The 27,928-nt window shown below is 57.2% G+C and overlaps 1 protein-coding gene and 1 long non-coding RNA gene across 4 annotated transcripts; one reads left to right on the forward strand and one right to left on the reverse strand.

The window, feature by feature from the left end:
* Positions 1–759: 759 nt before the first annotated feature.
* TMEM9 (transmembrane protein 9) lies at positions 760–19,598 on the reverse strand. Of its 3 annotated transcripts, none has more exons than XM_072831370.1 (6): positions 19,574–19,598; positions 18,777–18,877; positions 17,647–17,738; positions 11,944–12,052; positions 9,467–9,598; positions 760–1,712 (listed from the first exon to the last, which is right to left on the reverse strand). In XM_072831370.1, exons 2-6 carry the CDS (start codon positions 18,840–18,842, stop codon positions 1,563–1,565), a joined length of 549 nt encoding a protein of 182 aa, XP_072687471.1. In that variant the 5' UTR covers positions 18,843–18,877; positions 19,574–19,598; the 3' UTR covers positions 760–1,562. The 3 variants fall into 3 exon arrangements, with proteins under 3 accessions (XP_072687471.1, XP_072687470.1, XP_072687472.1); XM_072831369.1 differs by lacking the exon at positions 19,574–19,598 and adding an exon at positions 19,139–19,193; XM_072831371.1 differs by lacking the exon at positions 19,574–19,598 and adding an exon at positions 19,058–19,082.
* On the forward strand, positions 19,593–27,919 carry LOC140635988 (uncharacterized). Its single transcript, XR_012033374.1, has 3 exons — positions 19,593–19,941; positions 25,099–25,463; positions 25,953–27,919. It is a non-coding gene; the product is annotated as an uncharacterized lncRNA (long non-coding RNA).
* The last annotated feature ends 9 nt before the right edge of the window (positions 27,920–27,928 follow it).

A 27,928-nucleotide genomic window follows, 5' to 3' on the forward strand; every position in this document is an offset into this window, starting at 1 on the left:
TAGCACCTGCCAACCCCCCATAAACGTTCACACTGGCCCGGCCCTTCTGCGCAGGATCCCAGAATCGTTCTGGGCCCTTCCCAGCTGTGTCCCTTGCTTGCTTCCGAGGCCGACTCCCAAGTCTCCGCAGTACTTCTCCGGAACCCCATCTGCACGTCAACCCCCCCACCCCCGTCCCCTTTAGAACTGGGCTTTGAACTGGGGCAACGGAAATGCCCACCTCCTCCCGTTGTCCTCCCGGCCCCCACCTCTCACTGAGAACCCAGCAGGGGCTCCACACAGGCTGCTTAACACCAGTTTGCTCGCACAACCCCAGGGGGCAGCAACTTCAATTCGCTCCAGCTGGTCCCTCTGGGCATGTGCTGGGACAGGGTGGAGGGCATGGCCCGTGGCGGCGCACACACCTGCGTCTCCCTGCTGCCCCAGCCCTCTGAGTAGCCGCGGGTTTTCGTTAGGGAAAACTTTCGGGTTTTGCAGTGAGCACTTTTTACTTTATCTGTGAAGATGCTGACACTGGGCACCGTTCAGAGTCTCCCACAAAGATGAAGCACAAGATCTCAGGGTCATTCCCGGGGGCCAGTGGACAGAGCTTGTGAGGAGCCCGTCCCTCTCCCCGGCCCCCACCCCTGTGGGCCCTACCACAGCCACCCGGTCAGTCTGGGCCCTGCTGCTCAGCCGGACCTATTAGGGTTGTTCTCGGTCCCCTCCCTGGGATGCAGTGAAACACTAAGCTCTCTAGATCTCTTGAAGTCTAGAAAGTGGGAGAAATAAGACAGTTTAATGATGGCTTCCTTGGTTTACAGACAACAGGAGGACAAACGTTTCTCTCCATGCACCGGTGCAATGAAATCAGGCGAGTGGCAATCCCAGGACAGGAGCCATGGAACTCAGAGCCACCGCTCAGCCTCTCAGTCGCGTGGTCCCACCAAGTGTCGGCTCAGCAGTGGCAGACACGGGGAGGCGGGGGACGGCCTGGCCCTGGGGGCCGGAGTGAGGGGCCAGGTGCTGCAGGAAGCGAGGGGCGCGGCACTGCCCCATGCTGGTGGGAGAGTGTGGGGGAGGGGGCGGGGAGCCAAGCGCCCGGGTGGGCCCCGACCACAGGGAGCAGCTCGGTGGCATCAGCTGTCCCATCAGAGCTACCCTGGGGGCCGGAACCAGGCTGCGCTGGGGGGAAGGCGGCCGTAAGAGCTACGGCAGAAGAGGAGCACATGCTGACTGCCTTCCTCCTGCGCACGGAGCTCCCGGTGACCCAGCTGCACCTGGCAAGGGGAAGAGCGCTCCCGAGATCTGGAGCCGGAAGGCGGGAAGGGTGAAGGAAGGAGGTGCAGACTGCCTCAATCCCGAGGCCACCCGCAGGGTCGCCACCCCCTCCCCTCGAGCCCAAAGCCTTGAGCAGGGACCCTACCACTCTTCCCGGATTCAACTAGCTAAGGAGAGGGAAAGGGAGAAGGCCTCGGGCTTCTCAAGAGAAGTCCTGGTGGGGGGCGGTACTGGGGGGGGGGGCAGCCCCAGGAGCTGGAAGCCGTGGGCCCTGGTCCTTGAGCCCAAGCTCCCCGGCCCGTCTAGCTGAGCATCTTGTGCCGATCGAAGACGGTCTTCCGCTGCTCCTGCACCTGCAGCTTCCACCGCTGCTGAGCGCCCTCCACCCGCTCCAGGACGGTGTTTGCTCGAGGGCCCCCAAGGGAGGCAGCGGCTGCCATAGAGCGAGCATCCTGTAGGGGGGAGAAAAGGGGGAGAAGAGTCAGCACCGCGGGCCAGGGCGGGGGCCTGAAACCCCACACACAAAGGATGCCCTGGGGCAAACCCCAAGGCTGAGTTCCCCCATGTGGGAGGCTGGGGGCGCCGCTCAGCATCCGGAGACTGCGTAGGGTGGGGCCTGGGGGAGGAGTGCCATCTGGGGCCCTAGTGACCACGAGGCCGCAGCCCGCTGGCCTATTTCCGACCCTCAGGATGAATACTGAGTTGCAGCCTCAGGACCTCACTGGGTCAGCGCAGAGGCCCTGGCGCCGTCCATGGCTTCAGGGAAGGCATCTGTGCGCCCCAGGGCACCCCGGAACGCCTTCACCCTGCCTGCCACCGCCCAGGGACAGCAGGAAGGCCCAGAGTGAGTGTGTGCCTGCGGGGAACATGGGCCCACTGTCCCCGGGAAGGAACGGATGTCCCTCCCTTCTGCCCCAAGGGAGTCGGGCAGGGATGGAACCTCGGGGTCCACTCCCAGCACTCCCGGCCCGGAGCCTGCCTGGCCCACCGCCCGCGGACAGGCGAGGGTAGCTCAGCAATTCTCCGTGTGCCCCACGGAGCCCCTTCCCCTCCGCCCGCGGAACCGCTTCTGTTGTCGGAGGCAGCAGCTCCCCTAATTACCACCTCTCTGCCTCTGAAGCTCCGGAGCCCGTGCATTTCCTGCGGGACCCCAACCTGATCTTTGGGGGGAATTAGAGCCGAGGGCCAGGCCCACACCCCCGTGGGGATTTCCTCCCTCGCTCTCCCTGCCTCTCATCTCCTGCCACACATCTCTTAAGGGATTAGCGCACCTCTCTAAGCCCAGAGCCGCCCAGTAAATGCAACTTTGCTTCTAATGCCCCGCGCTGGCACAGCTTCTGTCGCCCTGCAGCTGCCAGGCTGGGGAGCCGGGAGGGGCGGTTAGGCGAGAGTAGGGGAGAGCGAGCTGGCAGGTACAGAGAGGTGGCCGGCTGGGGGTGAGGCTGGGGGGTAGGGCAGGGCTGCAGCGAGCTCTGAGTCACTGTCTCATGAGGGCCACTGCCTCCCGGGGAGCCCCGGGCCAGGACCCCCCCAGGACGGCTTCCCGGTCCGCCCAGCTGGGGATGGCGGCGGCGACACCGGGGAGGCGGGTGCGGGCAGTGTTAGGCAGGGAGTGCACCGAGCCCAAGGTCAGGACTCCTGGGTTCCGGGCCTGGGCTCCGAGGGGCCTCTGATCCTCCACCCACGGCCCCCAGGGGATCCGGCTCAGAGCCCAGCTGGGAGCTGGGACAGAGGCACCGCCTTAGGACCCAACGGCTTTAGGTCCCTGGACAAGTGGCTATTTCTGCAAACGTGAGCTGAATAAAGCCAGTCTTAGATGGTTTTGACTGTCCTGTCGGCAGGAATTGCAAGTACCCGATGACCCAGTGCGTGTGCACAGACACGTGCACACACATAAAAGAACCGTCGTGTAAGACACTTGGCCTGAGGCCGCTGATGTCCCCTGCTCTGCGGAAGTATTTAAAACGCTAGTCATGACTCACGACACTGATTTCACGACTTGACGGCTGGTGACCCACGCTTTGAAAAACATGGTTCGGGATTCAGGAGATGGGAGTGGCGAGGTGAAGCAAAGCGCCCCGTGTGAAGCTCCTCGCACGCTGGCCTTCACGGACGAGGAGCTCGAGAAACGTCCCCGGCTCCTCCTTCCCTGGTGGTTCAGCTCCGCGGTTCAGAGCACCGGGGCGTCAAACGCACCTGCTCCGCACCTTGGCTCCAACGCCTCCTGGAAGTGACCCTGGGCAAAGCTAGCTCGTCTGAGCCTACGTCCCTGCCGTAGGACGGGGACCGCAAGAGCGGCCTCTCAGCGAGACACCCGAGCAGAGCCTTCCGCAGCGCCGGGCCGGCGGCAAGCGTTCGACTCGCAGCAGCAATTAGTCGCGTCAGGGGCCAGCTGTGGGGCCCACCAGGCAGGAGAAAGGGGGAGACAGCTGGCAGCCTGCTGCCGCAGGGAGCTGCCTCGGAGAAGCGACCATGGCCCCATGTCGCTACCTTTCGATTCCGCTCCTTCCTGGCTCGGCTGCGCCAGCTGGGCGCTACAGCGGGCCAAGGACAGGCCTCGGGGCGGGCGGCCGTGTAGGCGCGGCGGGCACTGAAGACCCACCCGGGCCTGGCGCTGTCCTGGCTTCATGGCCGAAGGGCCTTGTCCTCCCCCCGCCTCTCATCTGGTCCCGGCCGGCCCAGCCGCAGTGCCAGGCTGAGCCCCGGGGGCAGGCCTGGAGGGACGCGCCAGCCTCAGCCCTGCGTCTCCCGACGGCTCGGCAGCTCCAGGGAGCACTTTGAGGAGGGGAAGGCAGAGGAAGCCAAGAGCAGAGCATTAAGGAACACGCCGAAGTTCACCGCAGGACCACATATCATTTGTTTCCCCTTCATGTAAAGTCTTAACAAGCAGCTCCTAAGTGGGGGAAAGCTGCTGCTGAGAGGCTCCGTGTTTCCACTGCTAATAGTCCGATTAAAAGGTATTAAAGCTTCCACGTGTGTTCTAGAGGCAGCCCGGAGTGGGGCCTCATCCTAGCCTGCTCTGCCGCGGGACGGCAGCTGGAGGCGCGGGAGAAATCACACCGTTCCTGCCCCTTCCCTCTGAGGCGGGGTCTCCAGGGACGGCAGGGACGCAGGATGGCAGCCAGGAGGGGGGAGGCACCTGGGTCCCGGTGGGGGTCCCGGGTGGAGTGCCCCGTGGGACCAGGCCAGCGTGACGATGTCACCGTGTGTCGGGGGCTCTGCTGAGGACTTTACGTGGATCATCCGCAGGCTTGGGCTTACGGGGTAACGTCACTTCCACTGCAGACAAGGAAACCAAGGCCACGTGAGACGAGCCATGTGGTGGCTGAGCGCGGGGTGCCGGCGTCTCTCCGGTCCCAGCACTCTGCTGGGTGCTCCTGCGGCGGCTGGCTGCTCAAAGAAGCAAGCTGGTATCTCTCCACGGGGCCAGACTGAGCACCCCGCGCCTGCAGAGGCCCCGGGAATCGGGGACTTCGAGCCAGGCCCTCCTCTTGTCTGGCCTGGGAGGCCCCAAAAGCTGGTGCGCACAGGCCAGAGCGGACACCACCGTCAAGGTGGCCCAGATGCACAGGCTCTGGTTCAGAGACAGCCCTGGGCGGGGCCGAAGCCCCTCTGAGGACAAGGGGACCGAGGACAGGAATGCCCACCCCCGCGGCGGGCCCTCCACCCTTTCCCCAGTCCTGGGAGCGGGGGCAGGACAGGCGGTGCTGTCTCCGACCGGGTCACACAGCTGCGAACAGCCCGGGTGCCAAGCCCCTCACAAAGGGGGCTCCATGGCCTCCCTCAGTTTTCCAAGTGTAACCCCAATCTGTCCTGCTGGAGCCCACCCCACTGCTTCTCTGCTGCAGAGCTCTCCGTGCCTCCCCTGTGCTGCCAGCCACCTCGCTGGGGCCCCCAACGCCATGCCCCCCCATGCAGAAACCCCGCCCGCTGCCCCGGCCCTGCAGCCACCCGGGCCCACGTGGGTCCCTCACGGCCAGGACTTTGCTCCTGCTGCCCCAGGCCTTCCCTCCAGCAATCATCAAGCTGCTGATGTGCTCAGAGCCCGCAGACACCGCTCATGCTTCAGGACAAGCAAACCCTCGTCAAGCGGGCACACGCGTCATCACGACGACACTGAGTAACAGCCGTTCCCGACGGAGGATGCGCCGGGAGGTTGTGCGCCACGGCTACTGGACGGCACACTGGACCCCAGCCCCGAGCTCTGCCTCCAAAGCCCAGCTCCCAACGACAGTGCTGGATGCTCGACAAACGGCCACGGAACCGCAGTCGTCTGTCCGTCCCCAGGGAACCGCCCCCATCAGCGCGTCCTCTGCAAGGTTCTCCGGCAGCCTCCTGGGGCGAGGGGTCAGCCCAAGCGCGGCCTGACCACCGCGGGGCCCTGGGCCTTCCCGCCCCCATGTCCCCCCGTGCCCCGGCCATCTGGGGTTCCCCTCCCGTCCCTCTCGCACTGGGCCTCGGACTGTACCCATGCCCGTGGGGGAGGCTTCTGAGGACCCTCAGAGCTCGGGGCCACGCTGCGAGGAGCAGAGACACGCAGCCTCACGGAAACCCTTCCTTCTCTCTCTTCAAAGGGGGCCAAACCCGTACATCTAACAAGCTCTGTTTGCTGTTTCTGTCCCAGCAAACATGCTTGCTTCCTCCTTTCAAAGGGCGTCTGAGCCCGGGGATTAGGCCTAATGCCGCCGGAATCCCAGGGGAGGCAGCCTGGGCAATCAGGGCCCACCGAGACCTGCCAGCACTTTCAAAGGGAACACGACAGGCTTTCATCTCCCTCCTGGGGCGCTGGGGCCAGGGCTGTGGGGGAGGCCTCCCTTCCTCTTCCAGACCTCTCGCCCCAGGGCAGGAGAGCTCCTGGCTACAGGAATTGGGGGAATGGAGCCGAGCGCCCCCAAACCTGGGAAGTGAGCCAATCCCCAGATCTCTCTGATTGGATCCCAGGCGTGGGGCGGGGGCCCTGGAGCCTCCTCCTCAAGGTCACGGAGCTGCAGGGGCCTAGGCTGACACTTAAGGGATCTGAGAGGTCCCGTCCTTTTTTTCCTTTGGGAGGGAAGGCCAAATCCCTCACCTAGCGGAGACCCCATCCTGCTTGTTTCCTTCTTAAGGGAAATGCTCCGTAGACACTCATGAACCCAGAGACGCAGCCTCAGCCCCGGCTCTGCTGCTGCTCGGCCAGAGGCCAGGTGGCTGAGGGACCTGCTCTCCCAGCCCCACCCCCGTGTCCCCACGTGCACTAAGCGAGGGGGGTCAGCAGGGCACCCCTCGCCATCCAAGACTCGGGGCACCGGGTATCTGGAGAGACAAGATCTTCAGTCTCCTATGCATCCTCCAAAGACCGCCTCTGCCAGGAAGCCTTCCTTCCCAGACTAACAGGAGGCGAAGTCCCCAGCCCCTGTCTAACAAAGAGCTTCCCAGAGCACCTAGCTTTCCCCCCACTGCCCATCTCCTAAAACCTCGTCTGGCCTTTATGGCTGCGGCTCATTCACTTGGTTTGGGCTCCGTCTTGGGACTTCAAGCCCCGAAGGCAGTCAGGAGGTCTGAAGTCTACACAGTGCCACCCACGGGATTTGGGAGGCCAGTGGGAAGAAGAGAAGCCATGTTCATGGGAGAAAAACGGAGCTGCTGACCCCCTGGGAGGGAGGACCTAGGAACACCCAAGTTGGGGACAGCACAGAGAATCAGGAGGTGAGGGGGTGGGGCGCCGGGCCACGTGCTGGGACTCGGGGGCGGTGTGTGCAAACCCCGCTCACAGCTGCCCTAAGGTGCTCCCTTAGCCACCCTCCTGTACCCAGGAGCTGCACTTTGCGCCCCTACTCCTCCGGTGCCTCTGGTCAGGGCATCAGAGACGGAACACCTCGTAGTACCTTCTAGAACGTCGGGGTAGGAGGTGAGGGGGTGTCATCCACCCCACCTCTGTCTCCTGGCAGGAAATATCCCCTACGGTGTGCAGCACAGGCGGGCTTGCCAGCTTCAGCGGGGGAGCTGCCTAAGACACCCCACTGCCCCCGCAGACCCCCACGACACACGGCCGGAAGGCACCTCCCCGTAGGACAGCCCTCCTTCCTACTCTGCCAAAATCTGCATCCAGGGACTATCCACCCTTGGGTTCGGAACCTGCTCTCAGGCACTGATGACCAAATCTAACCCCCGCCCCCGCCCCCATAAAGCCCCCCACACAAGCAGAGGCAGCTGGGACGTAAGCCTCAGAGTGGGAAGCACCCAGGTCTCTTGGGCGAGAGGGGCCCGGGCCCAGCCCCAGCGATGGAGGCCACCCTCCCCTCTGGCACCACATCCAGGACGGCAGGAGACACAGCAAGGCCATGCCCGAGAGCCACACATTCCAGAGGAGTCGCCGCTCGGGCTGTGTAATCACGGGGCTGCATCTCTCAATTACTCCCCCAGCCAGGACTGCAATTACCACATTACCCCTAATCACCGAGTGTTTATTAGCGATGCTCCTCCCCATCAGAGCTGCTATTACTGCACATTAATAACCAGGTAGGCACGCGAGGTTTCCTCTTGAACACAGACCACCCAACTGCCAGCGCCACCACCTCTTGGGCCCCAGCTCCAAGGGGCGAGGCTCATCCTCTCTGCTCCCCCTTTGGCCAAACTCGTGTCAGCAGGAGCCTGGGGGCAGGCTGGGGAGGGCCCGGGCACAAACCCAGGAGAAGCAGCGGGGCCGTGGATGGTCAGGCCTCCCTCCTTCCCCGGCCTCGTCGTCTCGCTTACGCCGGCCCAGACTCACGACACCAGATGGCTACGCGCTGAGATGGGAGCCCGGACCCTGTTGGTGGGGGGCCTGGCCGTTCCCACCTCCTGCCCGGGGTCCACATGCTCAGTGCTGACCGCCGGGGGGCAGCTGAGCCGATGTCTGGCCATTTCTGGTGACCCAAGCACACTGGCTCCCTCGGAAGCCGTTCTCCACCGTGTCATCCGGTGGATGACATCCTTCCCACGTGTTAAATCTCCCTCTTAACTCCCCACTGTGGGTCCTTTGCCCCTGGCCTCACCGGCGGGGAGACAAAACACCCGAAGGCTGCTGTCACGTATCTCCTCGAGTTTTGGCTTATCATTATTATTTTTTTTTCCCAAGCTAAGCATCTCCCAGTGTCTTCAACTTCTCCCGGGACATGCTGAGATGCGCCACCCTAAAAGCCCCTCAGTACACGTGCTGGTTCACTCGCTCCATCCGTTTCCTTCCCGCAGCAGACTGGTCCGTGCTTTCCACAACTTCCCGGAGCCTGGGCTCAGGGTAAAGCACGGCGGGGAGGCCTGGCCTGCCCTTGGGTACCCCTGGCCCGGCGGCGGTGCTCTCCCAGGATCGCAGAGCTCTGGGCACCTGGTGGGGGGGCCGCCCACCCTGGCCAGCTGCACATGCTTGCTGCCTCTCCTCCACCCAGCTCCGGCCCACTCGGGGAGTCCTCTGCAAGGGCACCCGAAACCCTTCAGCACAGGGACAGATGGCGGAGGGTGATGGTGGCTGCCGGGCATGCAGGGCCCGGCCCGAGCTCCGCCAGCCCTGACCAGGGGGGTCTGTGGGCTGCCCGGTGGCAGTGGCTCCCCATCTTCCACATCTAATGAAGTGGAAACTCCTTAGCCTGACATTGGAGGCCAGTAACCGTGCAGCCTAAAGCTATGGGCAGGCTCTGTTTGCCGCCATTCCTACGTGCTTACCCCAGCCCCAAAACGCTCCAGGTCCCTCAAGCACCTCAGGCTCCGCAGGCTCTTAAAATCCGACTTTTCCCTTAAGGTGCCCGGGTTGTGCTCTGCACCGAGCGGGCACTTAACAGAGGTCTACAGAGTCCCAACCCGCTCTCTGCAAAGCCCACCGCCAACTCGACACCAGTGTCCGAGCCATCAGGACACCACGCGTGTTTGCATGTGACCGGCCCTGGTCGGTGGGCTCCCCTCAGCCCAGGGAGGCACAAATGGGAACACCCGGGCCCCTGGTGCATGCACAGGGGCGGCCTGATGCCAGACAACAGGCAAAGCGCAGAGCCAGCTCCTGCTTCATCTGCAAGTGCAGAGGGCAGCTCCCTGCTGAGGGAAGCTCCAGGGTCCGGGGGGCGTGTGGGCCACTGAACAGGAGAAAAGCAAACTGGCGCGTGGGGGGTGGGGATGCGGACCCCGCCTGGGCCCCCATGTGTGGGCAGAGCTCGGGGCAGAGCTCGGGCAGGGCCCTGGCACCCAGGAACCTGCTTACCTCATTCTCCTCTTCATTGCGCAGCTGCTCGGTGTAGGCGTCCGGCTTTCGAATGAGAGGGTCCACCAGCATCAGGAAGGCCATGTAGAGCAAGAGGGCCCCCACCACTGACAGGTAGATGACAATGATGACCTGGGGGAGAGAGCCAGCTTGCCCTGTGACTGACACCCCGGGGCCAGGACGGCCATGTCTTGAGAGCTGCGGGCTTGGAGGGAAAGACAGCGGGGACGGGGCCCTATTCCACATATTTAGCAGCTTTGCCCTAAACTGAGGGGATCCCCTAAGAACAGTAGGCACAAAAACAACAGATAATGAGGGAAGATGTCTGGATCCTGCCACCCCAAGGTGCCCCCAGGGGTGGGGAGTGGGGAAACGGGACCCACCTGGCTCTAAGAAAGGGTGGAAAGCAATTGGACACAAGGGAGGAATAAGGAAGAACCGGCTGGTGAGGCCTGAGGCCGAGACCCAGGGCACGACGAGGGCGCACTGCCCACGGCCAAGGGCAGGACGGACGGGTGGGGAGCTCCGGGACGGAGAGGGTGCACCAGTGGGTGGGGGGACAGGCTGGCAGGGTGTGTGCTGCTGGCTGGAGGCCACAGCCCCCCATCAGTCACCCGCACGGGGCAGGATGACGACTTCCCAAGTCCCTCACACATGGAGAGCCTCACAAGCTGGAGTGACTTCTGTTTTCCAGGAAAGACACATTCAGCGAGGCGAATTCAGGGCTCCCCAGAGTGGAGCTCTGGGCATCCGAGTCAGGACCCCCCAAGACACTCAGCAGCCACGGGCCCTGTAACGGCGTCACCCATACGCCTCTGTGCCTGGACCTCAGGAGCACCTTCACTCGCGTCTGAACGCCCGCTGGGTGGCCGGTACTCACCCGACAGAGAACCACGAGCCTGAACCACTCAGCCTAGGTCCCAAGGTTGGCAAATGTAGAGACGTAACCTGAACTCAGATTCACTGACTCCGGCTCACATGCTGTCTCTACTTTCACGACGCCTGGCCGTCACTGGCTTCTGATCCCCTACCTTGAACCCAAATGGGACCGCGATTATGGATAAAAGAAGGAAACCTTGGGACTTTTGGGTCAAAGCCCAGCTCAGTCAAAGGTCAAGTTCCACTGGACCAACTTCCTCCCTGACTGGGGCAGTAGTGTCCAAGCCTCTTTAAACAGGTGAATGGTCAGACCTCTTGGCCGTACCCCGGGAAGGGCAAGGGGACTGGAGGAAGAGTCTCTAGGAGGCTGAAGCTGGGGCCTGGGGGCCTCCCAGGGAGGAGGACTGGAGGGAAATCTGAGGATTAGGAAGTGTGTCTGATGAGGTCCCCGCGTCGGGAAGTCCCTTTCTGCCAAGTAGGGAAGGTGACACCTGGCTGAGCATCCAGTCTCTGCCATCTGGTCCCCGGAGAGGGGGGTCCTGGAGCACGTTCAGAGCAGGAGAAAGACGCTCCGGGAGGGGCTGGCTCAGGCGGGAGGATAAAAGCAGTTGAGTGTGCACAGCTTGACGGGGCGAGGACTGACAAGTGGGGGGCAAAAAGGCGAGGCCACGGAGGACCACAGGACAGGGAAGGAGCGGCCAGTCCCCCGGTCTGGGCAGGACGGCAGCAGGGAGTTTCCCCTCCCCTCCTGAGCCTCAGAGGCAGAACCTGACGGACCGGGCAGTGTCGTTAAACTCAGTTCCTTTCTCGATGCTATTTCTAGACTCTCCATGGGACCAGCAGAAGTAAGCTTAGAACCTGGCCGGGAACAGCGAGCAATCGGTACGTGGGGCCTGGCCCAGGAGCTGGAAGCCGGACTAGGAGACCCAGGGAGGCTCTGGGTGGCTGAGCCTCTGCTGGAGTGAGCCGTGGTCCTGCGGAGCCCACTAGTGGCAGAGGAAAGGACCAAGCCCCTGCCCTGCTCGCTATGACGGTGACCACGTCCACCACTTCTTTCCTGAACTCGCCCAAACAGCCTGCGAGAACGGGGTTCGGGGCCCAAGCCCCTCCTGCCAGGCCCCACCGCGCAGACACACAGCCCTGGCCCACAGCTCTCGGGGGGGGGGGGGGGGGGGGGGGCGGGGTTTCAGGGGTCTGAGCTCACCGTGGAGGCTCAGTTAGACGGGTTCTCCTGGGAGGGCGGGCTTACTGCTCTATCGGCAGCACCCTGCATGGCGCCCAAAACTGAAAAGGCACCTCAGAGAGGCTAACTGAACAAAAGGAAGAAAGAAGGGGGAAACTGGGAAGAACAGGAGGAAAAAAGTGACGTGAAGCCCCTGTCCCAGGTTCCCAGTGCCACCTCCCAGCCCTGTGTAATGGGAGCCACTGGACAGATGGAGAGGGCACAGCTGGCTCCAAGAGGTGTGGGACGCTGGGGTGACTAGGCCGGCCCAGAGGCCAGTCCCACAGCCACTTGGAATGTTCCAGAACACAGCAAAAGACTGTGGGTGCTGGGCACCCAGGAGTGGGGTGGGCCCGCCCCCCGAGGCCCGGGCTACCTTGATGGTGGTGGTGCTGCGCTCCTCATACTTGCACTCGCACAGCAGGCAGTAGGCCTCCACGTCGTGGCCGGGCACCGGCATGGGCTCCACCACATGCAGGCAGTTGCTGCAACAGAGACAGACGGGGCAGTGGGCGTGGGGGCGGGGCTGGGCAGAGGTGAGGGTACGCCTGGGGCGGGGGGCGCCGTAAAGCGCCAGGTGGGCAGAGCCCTTTCCCAGCAGCTGTCCAGGGCCCACCCCGGCCAGCTCTCCGAGGGGCACCCAAATGTCTGCCCTCGGCGGCCTCCTTGTGTCAGGCTACGCCCCCCAGAGCACGGGCTCATCCCGCCCAAGGGTTCCCACGGCAGAGCTGGTGGGGCCGAGCCTGGGGTCTCGGGCCTGAATCCGCCCCCCGGCACGGCTCCAGCCGGCCGCCCACTACCCACCACGGAGCAGCCCACAGGGACCACACACCCCTCATCCACCCTTCCGCTGTCTGCCCCAGCTCCCCGGTCCCGGGGTCTGGGTCCCCCATGGCAGGGAGCACCCCTACCACCCCCACTGCCGACCAGGTCCTAATGTGGCCATCACCTCGACACAGCCTGTTCCTCTCACCTGTGAACCCACCAAATGCCACTGATTTTACCTCCTTAAAAATTCTGAAGACACAGCTTCTCTATTGGCTCCATGCCGTGTCCTAGCTGAAGGTCTCACCACTCTGCCCCAGACCGGGGACCCAGCCTCCCCACCGGGCCTGTGCCAGTTCCCCACCGGGCAGCCAAGCAGTGTCAGGAGAGGGAAACTCAGTCACCTCACCCCCCGACCCCCCAAAGCCTACAGCTGGTCAGTCCCTCTACAGGCCTCTACGGTGAGGACAACCGAGCTGCTCCCTGCGGGTAGGTATGGCTGCACCTCACGCCACGGCTGCCGACCTGTCCAGCTCTGTCCCTGCCCCTCGACACCCACTCCCCGTCCTCCAGCTGATCTTCCGGACTCTTCTCTGAAAGGGCCACGCTCCCCTCCCTGACACAACTCTCGCCTTCTGCCAGGAGCATGGCTTTGCCCCCTGCCCTCTCCATGCCCTCAATCCTACACATCCTTCAAGATCCAGTCCAAAGATCTGACCTGTCCCCACGGCAGCCAGCTCCCCACGCTCATCTCTATCACAGCACTGACATCACGCACTGTAATCCCACCTTTATGCGTTCAGTCTCCCCTGAGCGGATGTTAAGGTTCTTGAGGACAGAGGCCATCTCCATATTCCCAGCACCCAGCGCACTGCTGGAAGAGCACGGCTCCCTGAGTAAGGGACTGCCACAGGAGGCCCACACTGTCCTAACGGTACGCCCACCTGGCCCCCAGGAACCCCACACTGTCCTAACGGTACGCCCACCTGGCCCCCGGGAGCCCCACACTGTCCTAACAACACGCCCACCTGGCCCCCGGGAATCCCACACTGTCCTAACAACACACCCACCTGGCCCCCAGGAAGCCCCACACTGTCCTAACAACACGCCCACCTGGCCCCCAGGAGCCCCACACTGTCCTAACAACACGCCCACCTGGCCCCCGGGAATCCCACACTGTCCTAACAACACGCCCACCTGGCCCCCGGGAACCCCACACTGTCCTAACACGCCCACCTGGCCCCCGGGAGCCCCACACTGTCCTAACAACACGCCCACCTGGCCCCCGGGAACCCCACACTGTCCTAACACGCCCACCTGGCCCCCGGGAACCCCACACTGTCCTAACAACACGCCCACCTGGCCCCCGGGAGCCCCACACTGTCCTAACAACACGCCCACCTGGCCCCCGGGAGCCCCACACTGTCCTAACAACACACCCACCTGGCCTACCTTTACCTAAAAGTACTCCCAAGTATGGAGAGCGACAGATCCCAGGCCCCATAGTTAAAGAGGGGGAAACAAGCTCAGGAAGGCAACATGGCCATCACCACCACCACCACGAGGTCAGGACCCAATCCCAACCCTCGTCCTTACATCTGACACTCAGGCTCGGCGAGGCCTGTGACTACGCTCAGCTCCTTACCTGGGCCTCCTGATGGGCCCAGCCTCCCTCAGGAGGCCCTCAACCCGTATAGTCCACAGATCACGGTAAGCAGATGACCTCGAGATGCACCTTTTCATGACCACCGGGGAAAGTCAAACACACTCCAGGTTCGCAGAGGCATAGCCAGGTCTGGGGCCCTGGGCCTGGCTCTCCTCTGGGATCCGTGGGTTGTATCACACGACCTTTAAGGCCCCTCCAGCTCTGATGGGAATCCCACAAGAGTCAAGCGTAGCTCTCTGAGAACAAGCAGGCCCGTTCTGAGCCATCCCAGGGTCCTTCAAGACTCAGGCTGGGTTTCCGGCAGAGGCATCAAAGATGTGTGATGTGAAGATCAGGTGTTGAAATAAAAAGGAGATGTCCTCTAAAAGCCTGTTGCCCTTAGAAAATCCAGTATGTAGCACGCATGATTTCACCTAAACCCCTGGGGACTCCAGTCTCACCTGGGGGAACAACTTCAACACATCACTCCTTGCTCGCGACTGGGTCTTCCTCCACTGTAACCACGCAGTTTCCAGACCCCACACGCTGCCGCCTCTGGGAGGGGCCGAGGGCCAAGGCCGGGTTCACACACGGCTCCGGGACCTTCTCTTCTCCAGGAAGTCCCTACAAGGCCTCTGAGGACCAGATGCCTCCCTTTCTGAGCCACGTGGGGTCCGGGTTTGGAAGGTCACTCCAATGCTGCAGCGGGGTGTGTGCACTCCCCACTAGGCCAAGCGAGGTGGGGTGTCAGGGGCCGCTGGGAGGGACCAACCCAGGTTCTTCAAATTGGAATCCTGTTACTCACGGGAATAGGCTGTAGAAGGGTTGGTTAGGGGAACGGTAAATGAAACGCTGCAATCTTTCGGCTGCCTCTGGCCTCTTAAGAGTCGGTGCAACCCCACACAGGATCTTGCTCTCTAAGGATTTCACGTACCTTTCTGGGGACCAGTGGTGTCAAGGGTGAGGGCTACAGAGAAAGATGAGCTGAGTTCAATTCTCCGCTCTCCTACGCACTCTGTGATCATAGGTCATTTCTTTATCCCCTCTGGATCTCGGCTCCGCATTTATAAATGGAGGCTGAGCTCGATCAGTGCCTTTCAGGCCGTGTTCCCTTGGGTACCCCAGGAACCTCCGTGGGAGAAGGTGGGTGGAGGGAGAGGCGGAGGGATGGGTCTCTGACTATTTTGCACGTCGTGCTTCCAGAACACATTCTGTTTATAGAAAGGTTCAATTTTTAGGAGTTGGGAAGATGCCGAACTAACGTATGTGGTTCCTTCCCGCTCCCGGGGCTGCCTCTGTAACATCCTCCGGGCTGACCCACCGACGGAGCACTGTTGTTAGGGTTCCTGCCCTCCTACAGGCAGGTGGTTATGAACGCCCAGCACTAGACCCGGAGTGTGAGGCCTGGGGCTCAGACACATCTGGCTTCACTCTGCACCACAAAGGCCGCACATATTCCCCCACAGGGCACAGCCTTGGGGACACAACTGACCTCCACTGGCCCCAGCCTGGGCAGATCCAGCCCCGCCCCACTGCCCTACCCAACCCCTGTGTCGACCCCTGTGGCGGGGGAGGGGTGTCACCAATGTAGCCTCTGCTCCAAGAATCCTGCCCAGCCTCAGTTCCCACCTACCGCCCTTAACGGAAATGTCTCGAGATTCTCAATTTAGGATTGTTCATTAGGCAATCCCCTAATTCTGACTTCTAAGGAAAAGATAAACTATAGCCTGCCTGAGAGGTCCAGACAGGACTCCTTTCTCTGTGGGCATCCAAGCTTGCTTGGGTTTTCAGCCCAGGGCAGGGACAGGGCTACTGAAATCTGCTGTTGCCTGTGGGACGTAGCCCTATTATCTGCTGTGGGGTTCGGATGGTCTATCAATTTATCTCCTGATGTTATTTGAGCTATAACCACAAGATACCAGGCGGTCACAGGGGCCCCTCCCAGGACCTTTGTGAATCCATCAGGATGACTGAAGCCAGAGGGAAACAGTCTACACCGTGGGAGGAGCTCAAGTTTTCCAGGGCTTACGATGATGATCTACGCACGCGCGCACATGCACATGCACACTAATTTAATACTCAAAACAGCGCCGGAGGAGAAACACTGAGGTATGCTGGACATTAAGTCATTTGTCACACAATGAATAAGGGGTCAACCTGGATTTGCAGCCAGGCAGGCCGGATCCCAAGTCTACACGTCTCACTCGCCTGCCTCTCGGAAAATCACTCAATCTTAGAACCGGAGAAGTTCAAAACTCCCAAATGCTGCTCTGAATCAACTGCATCGAAATCACCTAAGGAACTTTAAGAAAATGTTACTCCCGCCCCACCCCCGCTCCCCGATATTTACTGAATCCAAATCCGGACGGGAGGAAATCGAGTATGTACAGCACGGTGACTACAGTTAACAACACTATATTAGACACTTGAAAACTGTGAAGACAGAGTAGATCTTCAATGTTCTTAACACACACACACACACACACACACACGGTAATTATATAAGGTGATGGAGGTATTCATTAACCTTATTGTGGTGACGTTTCACAATATGTATGTGCATCAAATCATCAGGTTGTACACCTCAAACTTACATAGAGTGCTATGCCTAGTGGGTCTCAGTAAAGCTGGGAAGAAAGAAAACAATAAAACCCCCAAATCTTGGGGCCAGGTGGTGCTGGGAATCTGTGTTTTCTCAAAGCCCACTTGATGATGCTAATGCAACAGCCAAGCAGGTGCCTGAACTGGACACCCCCTCCCTGTGAGGCAAATCCCTTCTAAGGGGCCCTTTGCAAACAACCACCCCACCTGCGTTCTGATCCCTCCAAGGATGGGGCTTCTCAGCTCCCCAAAACAATCTGGATTAGAAATACTTCCTCGGCTCACACTTAAATCTGTTTCCCTGAAGCTACCCTTAAAGCTGTTTCTATTGGTTCCAATTCTGGACCACAAAACCACACTGAACCTAACTGGTTCCCACTCCCATGTGCCCTACCTCCCAGAGCATGCCAGCCCTGCTCCTGGTCTTTGTCAGCCACCAGATGTCCCCAAGCACTCTCCTTTTTGAGCCTCCCTTAAGCCACTCCTTCTAGGGCACTACGTTGAAACTTCCCTTCTCCTTTCTCTGAATGAATCTGTGCTTCTTTCTTTCTTTTCTTTCTTCTTTCTTTTTTAAAAGGAAGCATCCAGAAATGAATTCAGGACTACAGGAGTATGACTGAAATTTCCTCTTTGTGTTTTAGTCTCTGCAATTATACAAAGGAAACACTACCTCTTCCCCCTGCCTTCCAAGGTGTTAATGAGACTGGTACCGAATCACACCCGTTAGGGAGCTCTGCAAAAGCTCTCCACACACCAGAGGTCCCATAGTATGTGGGCATACCACTTACCTCTCCCAATTTCTCTTCTACCCTTTTGCATTATTAATAAACACCCAAATCAAAGCAAAATAACAAAATCCACTTCTCTGACCAGGAACCCCTTAGCTAGAATTCAAGACATCTGGGTCTTATTCCCAACCGGCTGTGTGACCACGGACGAGACAGTCCTTTGTAGGCTCCAGGAGGAATGAGTGAGCAAGCTTATCCCCGAGGGATCTAAGAGCCCCAGTAAACACTTGTAACTTCTGCTAGTTGTAGCAGCCATGAGCCAGCCTGTACAGTGCCTTACCAGTCCTTCTGTGACACATTCTGGTTGTAAATGTGCCCACTGATGTTTCTATATGGTGGACAGATGCATTTGCAACGGATATCTTCAGAGCTCTGGAAGAGAAAGCACAGGGTAGGCAGGTAGGCATGTAGGCAGGGCCCTGGGGTTCAGGTTCTAGCAGGACTTCCAACTTTGAATTCCCCGTTCCATACATGAATGCTCTTGACCAACCCTTCCCATCCCCAAGTTCAGCAAGGAATGACTTCTGCAAAAAAGGATGCTATGATCACAGGACCCTCAAAACAGAAACTGCCCAGGTGGGAAGTGAGGCCTACAGAAAACCGTGTGGGGCTGCCATTCCCTAGCAGGGTGCTTGGGAGCTGGGGTGTGTGTGGCCAGCAAAGTGACAGCCTGCTGTACTCTGGACTCCACACCTGCTGTGTGCACCTTGGCCCCGGAATCTTGATGGTTGAGCCCCCATCCCATCTCCAAATTCCTAGGTTAGGACTGGGGGAAGGCAGAGGGCAGGGGTGAACAAGAACAAAATGCATCATTTCCACGGGAATCCTCAAGCAACCCCTTAAAAAAGTTCTTCCTCTCTGAAATGGGTAAGAGACAACAACGCGACTATTTCCATCTCATTCCAGTCGGGAATTCCCCAGAGGGACTGGAAGCAAACCCTCAGACTCAATCTTACATAAGGCCTTGGTGACCTTCAGAGTTCCAAATTCCTTAGAGCTACCCAAGCCCAGCTCAGGGTCATGCACCGCTAAAGAATGGCAATTTCCAGGAGTCCCAGGCGTTGAGGTTGGTCAGTCTGGGTAAGGGAAACCTCCAGCTGTGCAAGAGGCTTTCCCAGGACTGGAGCACTGTCCACTCGCTAGGCTCCTTGAGTCTCCTTAGTAGGTAGAGTGGTAGGCGTTATAACCACCCCTGTTTAGCCAGGAGCAGGGGGAGGGGGCGGGAGGGGGGACTCCTCCAAATGCAAACTCCCTGGGCTGCCTCCATCCAGGGGCGTGCTCAGGGCTCCACCCCTCTCCCGCGCCACCCCTGGGAGGCCTGCAGCCCCGAGCAGGGCCCACACAGGACGGCGAGGCCCGGCCCGCAGGCAGGGGGTCGCGCCCCAGGTGCTGCAGGCTCACCCCCCTCACCTTGTTGGCTTGAGCTGGGGACAACAGCAGGCAGGCGACCACGGCCACCAAACACAGGAGCTTCATGCTGACCAGGCCTGGGGGGCCGGGCGGGCCGACACCTGCGGGAGACAGAGGGAGGGAGTGGGGCTGCCTCCCGCCCCGGCCCCCGCGCCGGCCCCCGGCTCCCCTCGCCCCTGCGGCGGCCCCGCGTCCCTCGGACCAGGCCCGGCCCCTCGCAGCCGCCCCGCCGCGCTCCGCCGCCCGGGCCCGGGGAACGCTCGGGGCGCGCAGGACCCCACCTCGCCAGGGGCCTCGGGCCGGCCTGCGCCCCCGCGCGCCCCCGAGATGCCCCCGCACCGCTCCCCGGGCGCGCTGCCCACCTGTGAGCCCTGCCGCCGCCGCCGCCGCCGCCGCCGCCGCCGCCCCGGCGAGCCCCGCCCCCTCCCGGAAAGCCCCGCCCCCTCCCGGCCCCCATTGGCCGCCCGAGCCGCCTCTCAGCCCGAGGGGCGGGGCCCACTCCGCCGCGGCGCCCGGGCTCCCGCGCAAGGGACAGGGGCGCATTTCTCCGACCCGACCAGGCAAGAAAAGGGAGCGTCGGCCGGCCCGACAGACGCGGGGAGCGGTCTTCCTCTACGCGGGCCTGAGAAGCGCCCGCGGCTCGCCCCGGCCCTCCTCGTCTCGCAGACCTGGGGGCCGCAGGGCCCGGGTTGGATCCATCTTGTTGGTGTTTTGTAGGGAAAGCACTTTGGACGCGATGAGCTGGTGCCGACAGCAAAACCCTTAGAATCCTAATAAAGGGCTTTGTCCTCACTCACCGTCTGCGAATGTTAGGGACGCGCATCTCTGCCGCACAGGACTCTACCAGGCTCCACCTCCACTCTCCCCCCACCCAGCGCCCGGAGGAGGAGGGGGAGGCCGCGGTGGCGGGGAGGTGGTGGGCTGGGCCTGGCTTAACCGGTCTCCCTGCCCCAGGGCGCTCTGGACCTGCAGACTGGGGCGAGGTGTGCAAGGCCAGGATGGGGCGCGGGGAGCGGAAGGTTGGGGAGCACGGAGGGAAGTCGGCTGCCAGGAGCAGAGGGGAACGGCTTGCCAGCCCTGAAGGGAACAGGAGCCACCTGAGTGCAGGGCACCAGGGCCACAGGGAGGACACCTGGGCTTTGGGCCTGGCTTTGCCACTAAGCAGGTATGTTACCCTGGAAAAGCCACCTCCCCTTTCTGAGCCTCAGTTTCCTTATCTGTAAAATTAGTTGGTAGGCCACTAAGGTCCCTTTCAACTTTGAAATTTTGGGGTTCCTGGGAGCGGCTTGATACGGCGCCCACTGGATGGCCCCGCTCTGGCTGCGGCAGGCAGAACCAAGCCCCTCCAGGCACCGTGGGCCTGGCAGGCTCCTGGTGGGGAGGCCTTTGTATTTGTTTCTCCTACCAGGTCTCATGCCTCCTTAATTCCTCACCCCCTGGCTGACCACCCTACCCTCGGTGGGTGCTCGGGAAATGTCTGCTAAATGGAACTGGGGAGAATTGAGTTAAACCTCATTGGACAGCGGGCAGGAGGCACAATGGTGTGACGAAGTCATGGCTCAACGACTGCAGCGCGGATCCCGGTTCCACCCTTCCTAGGTGTGAGGATTCCGGTGCTTGGCTTATCCTCTAGGGGAGCTTCAGTTTCAGTATCCATAAAATGGGGCTGATATCACCTACCTCTCAGGGTTGTGATGAGGGTGTAATGAGTCCATGTTGGCAAAGCACCGGGAACGTGACTAGCCCAAGGAGGGCGAGGGATCTGTAGATGGAGATGGTAGGTCATTCTGGGGGTCAGAGTGTCTGCTTCGGTGAGTAGGCTGGGCAGGGACAGGAGGCCTGCCACATGGGGGTAGAAAGGACACTTCAGACACTGGAAAAATACCCTCTGACTCCCAATTTCTCTCTTATGTGGAGGTGGCGATGAAAGCAATGGAGCTGAGCCTGTCACCTCCAAGGCATGCCCTTCTGACACCCAACACGAAAGGTGCCCAATGCTAAATTCACTGTTTTGCTCATCTGATGGAAGCCAGGCCTTCATCATCCTGCTTTTCTCAGGCCCCAGATTCTGGTGTCCGATTATCTTTGATTCCGCATCTCCTGTCTCCACATCTAGTCTGTCTGGCTGTCTCCGGGGGGCAGCTATCATCCCCCCCCTCCCCGCCTGCATCCTGCCACAGCCAGCACCCTGCTCCCTGAAATACACTCCCTTCCGCTGTGCTCCTGCTTCCATCCCGTCTTCCTCCAACCCTGTTTTCAGCACGTTGCTCCTTGCTCGGTAGTCCCTGGTAGCACACTGTTGCCTCAGATCCAGACACGCCACCCGGCATCCGAGCCCTGGTCACCATTTTCACCCTCCCCTACTCCGTCTCATCTCTGGTTACTCCCCACCAGCCATCTTTCCCATGTTTGACTTTGCTCACACCAGTCCTCCCATAGGATGTCCTCACCCCCTCAGCCCTGCCAATTCTTACCCTTCATTTCTTTTTTTCTTTCATTTAATTGGAGTTCAATTTGCCAACATATAGCATATCACCCAGTGCTCATCCCATCAAGTGCCCCCCTCAGTGCCTGTCACCCACTCACCCCAACCCCCGCCCACCTCCCCTTCCACCACCCCTAGTTCGTTTCCCGGAGTTAGGAATCTCTCATGTCCTGTCTCCCTCACTGATATTTTCACTTCTTTCCCCTTTATTCCCTTTCACTATTTTTTATATTCCCCAAATGAATGAGACCATATAATGTTTGTCCTTCTCCAATTGACTGACTTCACTCAGCATAATACCCTCCAGGTCCATCCACGTCGAAGCAAATGGTTTCAAAAGGCAGAGGAATATTCCATTGTAAACATAGACCACAGCTTCTCTATCCATCATCTTTCGATGGGCGCCGAGGCTCCTTCCATAGTCTGGCTATTGTGGACATTGCTGCTAGAAACATTACCCTTCATTTCTTTCCAAACCTCTGCCCCAAGGGCTTCTTCTCCAGAAACTTTTCCCGGGGAGCCCTCATTAACCCATTCGCACACTTCCTTCCTGTGCCCTGTGACTAAGAACCAGACTGTTGAGATGAGTCTGAACCTATTTATTCAATTGAATTCCACCAAATGTGCCAAGCACTGTCAAGATGCCCCAGAGGACACAACAGACAAGCCGCAGGTGAACCCTGCTTTCAAGGAGTGTAGAGTCTCACAGAGGAGAAATCATATGGTTGGGGGATGTAACTTCAAATAGAAAGTTATGTGTCATAGAAGAGTTGTCCCCCCTCAAAATATTTTTGAGCACTATATGCCAGGCAGTGTGCTAGTTTCCAGGGATGTGTCCGTAAACAAGATCGACCCCGTCCCTGCTCTCATGGACCTCAAAGCGTATTACAGGAAAATGACAAATCAACAAGTAATGACAATTCCAGGTACGGTGGGGAAGATCTGCAGGGCTGGTGGGAAACCTAGACCAAGGGCCAGAGGAGCCCAGAATGGTAGCGAAGAGGCTTGGAAGGTAGTGGGGGCTACTTGAGCTGGCCCAGGGTAGTAGGCAGAAGAGTGGCCCTGCCCAAAATGTCCACATCCTAATCCCTAGAACCTGTGAATAGATTACCTTCCATGGCAAAAGGGATTTTTACAGATGTAGTTAAATGAAGTTCGTGGGGATGGGGAAAGTAGCCTGGATTATTCAGATGAGCCAAATCTAATTAGAATGAATCCTTTAAAAAGGGAAGCCTTTTCTGGTTATGATGAGAGAAAGAGATGTGACAATGGAAGCAGGGTCAGAGGAATTGAAGATGGCAGGGGCCACGAGCCAAGAAATGAGGGCAACGTCTAGAAGCTGTGAAGAGCAAGGATCAGAATCTCGCCCCCCTTGCCCCTGCCCCAGAGCCTCCAGAAGGAACTTCATTTTAATTCAGTGACAGGTGTGTGGACTTCTGACCTACAGAACTGTGAGATAATAAATCTGTGTTGTTTGAAGCCACCAAATTCATGGTAATTCGTTGCAATAGAAATGAATAGAAAACTAATACAGCCAGGAGGGTGGTCAAGATTTGGAACAGAATTCAGGAGCAGGGTGACAGTGGGGAAGGACATTCCAAGGGGAGGGGGAGTAGGAAGAGCAAAGAGATGGTACCGGGAACATACATGCAGGGGAAGAGCAAATGGTTCAGTTTGGCTCAAACAGGGCAAGTGGATGGGAAGGGAGGACAGAAAGATAAACCAGGGCCAGAACTTCATGACAGCAGAGGATCCATGTGAGCCAGGGAATGACCCCAGGGCCCTGGCTTGGGGTTCCCACAGGGCTAGGACCAGGCAACCTCAGGAATGTACTGCCTCCAGCAGAGGAGGCTGAATGGAGCTCTGAGCTTCCTGCTGCCTCCTCCTGGGACTATCGGTCTCCATCCTGCATCTTGTTCTCCACTCCCAGATTTGAAGCTCTGGGACTTAGACCACAGCCCAGACCCTTGGATTCCTTCTCTGGTGCCTGCCTTTACCCCAACAACCCTAAAATAGCCGTTGGCCTGATAAGGCCAGGTCTTAGTATCTGTGCCAGAGCTGAAGGTCTGGGGTCCTCCTGGGGATGCTTGGTTCTCCTGAGGAGGGACTTGTCGTCACCCCCAAACTGTGCCTGCTATCCCTGACGTCAGTGCCCTGCTCTTTCTCTACGCCCCAGCAAAGCTTATCTGTCCGGTGCCTTTTAGCTCAAGCTCCCAAGAAATGATTAACTGCCTAATTCATGCGCCGGCACCCATGCTCTAGTCCCACCAGGGAATAGCTACAACTAAAGCATCATCCAACCTAAGCAGAGAATGAAGCTCAAGGGCTAGAATTCAGATACTTGTAACAGGCTCTAAGGGGCAGTGATTTGGAGTACAGGCAAGCCCTTGATCTACCTAATAGGAAGTCATCACTCTACTCATAGATGGCGAGTCAGGGCCCCAGGGATGTCCTTGAGATGATGTGGGCACCATCCTCAGATACCCTGGGTATGTCCGCTGTCTCTGACCACAGCAGGATTTTTCAGGCATCAGGGGGCACAGAGCTGAAGGCAGAGGATACCCAGCATAGAGTCGACTCTCCCAGCTTGGCATCAGCCTGAACATGTGAACTCTTTTTTATCTGGATCCCCAAAGTTGCCTTTGCACAGGCAGGCTGCTCTCCCACAACCAACTGGCTAAGATGACCCTTAGCCAAAGAAAAATTGTATTTAATTGAATACAACTCCGAATGAAAGCATTATTCTCTCTAAAGTGTAATACATGACATAGACGTTGCCTAGTCACACACACACGCACGTATGTAGTACACATACACACGTTTAAATTTAAAAATTTAAATTCTGGACCCGCTTTATGCCAGTCATTCTACCAGCAGTTATTTATCAGGCACCATTATGCGTGTGATCTTGCACTAAGTGGCGCCTTTCCCTCTGCTGTGTGTTTCTTGGCTCACCTTCTTCCACTGTGTGTCCTCTCATGGCTACGGGCTTGCTGGCACTGCAGAAGTAGAGAACAACAGTTCACTTTGGGATTCAGTTTTCTTAACCACATCACGTACCTTGGATTCTGTTTGATCAGCTCACGAAAGTACATTAGGCAGGATAGGGTTTAGGTAAGTCCCTGGGCCCAGAAATCATAAGATCTGGGTTCCAGTTTGAATTCACTCATGTCCAAGCACTAGCCCTCTAGGGCCTCAGTTTCTCCCTAAGAGGATTTGTTTGGAATAGCAGCTCTAAATCTTTTTTGGTCTCACGTCCTGTGGAATAATAAGAAATTTATATATTGGGGATGCCCGAGGGTCTCAGTGGTTGGGCCTCTGCCTTCGGCTCAGGGCATGATCCCAGAGTCCCAGGATCGAGTCCCACGTCGGGCTCCCTGCATGGAGCCTGCTTCTCCCTCTGCCTGTGTCTCTGCCTCTCTCTCTGTGTGTCTCTCATGAATAAATAAATAAAATCTTAAAAAAAAAAGAAATCTATATATTGGTCTCTGCCATGGTTCCTGATAGAATTCCTAAAATCCTTTAATTTTCGGAATGACAGCAATATCTGGCATACACTCCTAAGCCCTCGGGAATTCCTGGCTGATGGGAGCATCTTTTGTTCTAATAAAGTGACTCTTCCTGGGCTCCTGGGTGAGGGCTGATGACTAGGAAGGCCAAGCCAGGAGCGCCTGGGTGGCTCACGTGGTTAAGCAACTGCCCTTGGCTCATGGTCATGATCTCAAGGACCTGGGACTGAGTCCTGAGTCTCCCTCTGTCCTTCACTCTGCTCATGCTCTCTCATTCTCTCTCTCTCAAAATAAGTAAATAAAGTCTTAATTTTTTTTTTTTTTAAAGGAAGACCAAGCCAGGATCAGAAGCTTGGAACTTTGGGCCTCATGCCCTATCTTCTGCAGTGGGAAGAGGGGCTGGAGAATGAGTTAGTAATTGATCGTGCCTGCACGATGAAGCCTCCATAAAAATCTCAAAGTGTAACTCAGAACCTCTGAGTTCCTGAACACATGGAGGTACTGGGAGGGAGATGTGCCCAAGAAGACCGGGAAACTCTGCACCCGTTCCTCACCTCGCCCTCCGCATCTCTGCCATCTGGCTGTTCCTGAGTCGTGTCCTGTGGTACTACTCTACGAATGAAGGTGCAAATTATTGAACCCGAGAAGGGGGCCAGGGGACCCCGATTTACAGCTGGCCGATTGGAAGCACAGGTAAAAATAGGTGACTCGCAACTGGCATCTGAACTAGGGGGAGGGGGACAGTCTTGTGGGACTGAGGCCCTGACCTGTGGGCTCTGCACTAGTTCTGAATAGAGTCAGAATTGAATTGAATTGTGGGATGCCCAGCTGATGTCACGGGACTGCTTGACATGGGCAAAACCCACACGTCTGGCATCAGAAGTGTTGATGTGTGAGTGTGAGCAGAGAAGGGGAAACAGGGGTTTTCCCCTATTTTCATATCCCCTTTACACTCAATATTACTGAGGGCCCCAAAGGGTGTTAGGCGATCCTATCCATCAGTATTAAAACGAAAACTGAGAAATTTAAAAAACAATGTATTTGTTTTAAAATAACAATAATAAAGTCATCATGTCCATAAACATCTTTTGATGTAAAAAAAATCCCCTGTTTTTAAAAAAACAAAAAGTGAGAAGAATGGTATTGTTTTTTGCTTAATCTCCTTAATGTTTGGTTTAATAGAAGACAGCTGGATTCTCACATCTGCTTCTGCATTCAATCAGTCGTGAATTATGTGTCAGCTCTTGTCGTCTGCCTCCGGGAAACCTCCCTGTATGCCTGGAAGAAAATGAGACTGGAAAAGATGATGAGGAAAATAGCTTGACCTTGCAATTGCCCTGAGCCTTGGGAGCCCACATGGTCCTCAGACCATGCTTTGAAAACTGCCGGCTTAGAAGACCCTGATATTTCCACCAGATATGACACTCGCTGGTCTTTCTGAGAATGCTCTGTGCCAGTGTTTTTCAAAATAGACCTCAGAGAATCACACTCCCAGGAATAATTTCATGGGATGTTCCTGTATGTGGGGAAATGTGGTTTCTGTGAGTAAAGGAGTTTGAGAAGCCTTAGTTTAAAGTAAGTTATGTGGATGTATTTTACTGCACGACTTTTTAGGTGCTTCACTATGATAATACTTGTTATGAGTCTCTTTTAAAAAATACTACTGTGTATAGGACTTCCCCCATGGTGTTAGCCAGAAACTCTTTTTTTTTTTTCTCGAGAAGCAACTTTAGTGTAACAAGGGACATAATTTGGGAAATGCTGCTCTAGTGACTTCTGGGTACTTTTTCCAAGTTTTAACAGATCAGATTCTATCAGGAATCCATTTTTCTCTGAATAAAATTCTGTAGGCACACTTTTTGGTTCTTTTAATGCAGAGATTTTATGACAGTCGTTTCTAGGGCTAAGAGAACCTTGGGTTGCTAAAAATTTGGCCTCTAGATAAGTTGCTGAAAATTAAATAGGAAGAAAATGAGCAATTATATTAATAGTAATATATATATACATGTACATGTTGAGCGAATGAATAAGGAGCATTTCTTGAACATCTTCTATATGCCAACATTTTTGAAAACATAGCAATCAAGACTGTGGTATCCGTGGAGTGACAGACACATAGATCAGTGGAACAGAATAGAGAATCCAGGAATAGACCCACACTGATTTTTGACAGAAGTTTGCAAGCAATTCAGTGGAAGAAAGATAGCCTTTTCAACCAATGATGCTGAAACAACTGGACACCCATAAACAAAACAATGCATCTTGACTAAAGTCTCACACTTTATTAAAAAATTACTCAAAATGGATCATGAACTGGGGCACCTGGCTGGCTCAGCTGGTGGAGCATCTGACTCTTGATCTTGGAGTCATGAGTTCAAGCCCCACCTTTGGGTATAGAGATTACTTTTAAAAAGTGGATCATGGGCCTAAATGTAAAATTTTTAGGAAATCTGTAAATTTTTAGGAAAATCTGTAAAATGTTTAGGAAAAAGTTCATAAGAGAGAATTATTAAAATCTAGATCTAACCAAAAACATTCTTACATTTGGATAGTTGGACAGAAAGCACAGTCCATAAAGAAAAAAAAAATAAGTCAGACTTTGTAAAAATTAAAAACAGTTGCTCTGCTAAAGACTGTTGACAGGGATCCCTGGGTGGCGCAGCGGTTTGGCGCCTGCCTTTGGCCCAGGGCGCGATCCTGGAGACCCAGGATCGAATCCCACGTTGGGCTCCCGGTGCATGGAGCCTGCTTCTCCCTCCGCCTATGTCTCTGCCTCTCTCTCTCTCTCTCTCTCTCTCTCTGTATGACTATCATAAATAAATAAAAATTAAAAAAAAAAAAGACTGTTGACAGGATGAAGAGAAAAATATTTGCAAATCACATGTGTGACAAAGGATTAGGATCTAGAATATATAAAGAACTTTCAAAACTCAGTAGTAAAAAAATAAAATCAGAAAATGGGCAAAAGACATAGAGAGACATTTCACTGAAGAGAACACAAAGAAGGCAAATAAAAACATGGAAAAATATTCAGCATTGCTAGCCATTTGGGAAATGCAGATTAACACCACAAGGCAGTATCTCTATTTACCTGTAAGAATGGCTAAATTAAAAAAAAAAAAAAAAAACAGTGACAACACCAAATGCTAGTGAAGATG

This window comes from Canis lupus, chromosome 6 (genome assembly GCF_048164855.1).
Source record: "Canis lupus baileyi chromosome 6, mCanLup2.hap1, whole genome shotgun sequence".
Classification (NCBI taxonomy): Eukaryota; Metazoa; Chordata; class Mammalia; order Carnivora; family Canidae; genus Canis; species Canis lupus.

Coding starts and splice junctions, on each gene's coding strand:
- TMEM9 (XM_072831370.1), bottom strand. CDS start 18,842: ATGAAGCTCCTGTGTTTGGTGGCCGTGGTCGCCTGCCTGCTGTTGTCC. Junction 17,739..18,776: donor CCCCAGCTCAAGCCAACAAG/GTGAGGGGGGTG, acceptor TTTCTCTTCCAG/AGCTCTGAAGATATCCGTTG. Junction 9,599..11,943: donor GCAGCACCACCACCATCAAG/GTAGCCCGGGCC, acceptor TCTCTCCCCCAG/GTCATCATTGTCATCTACCT.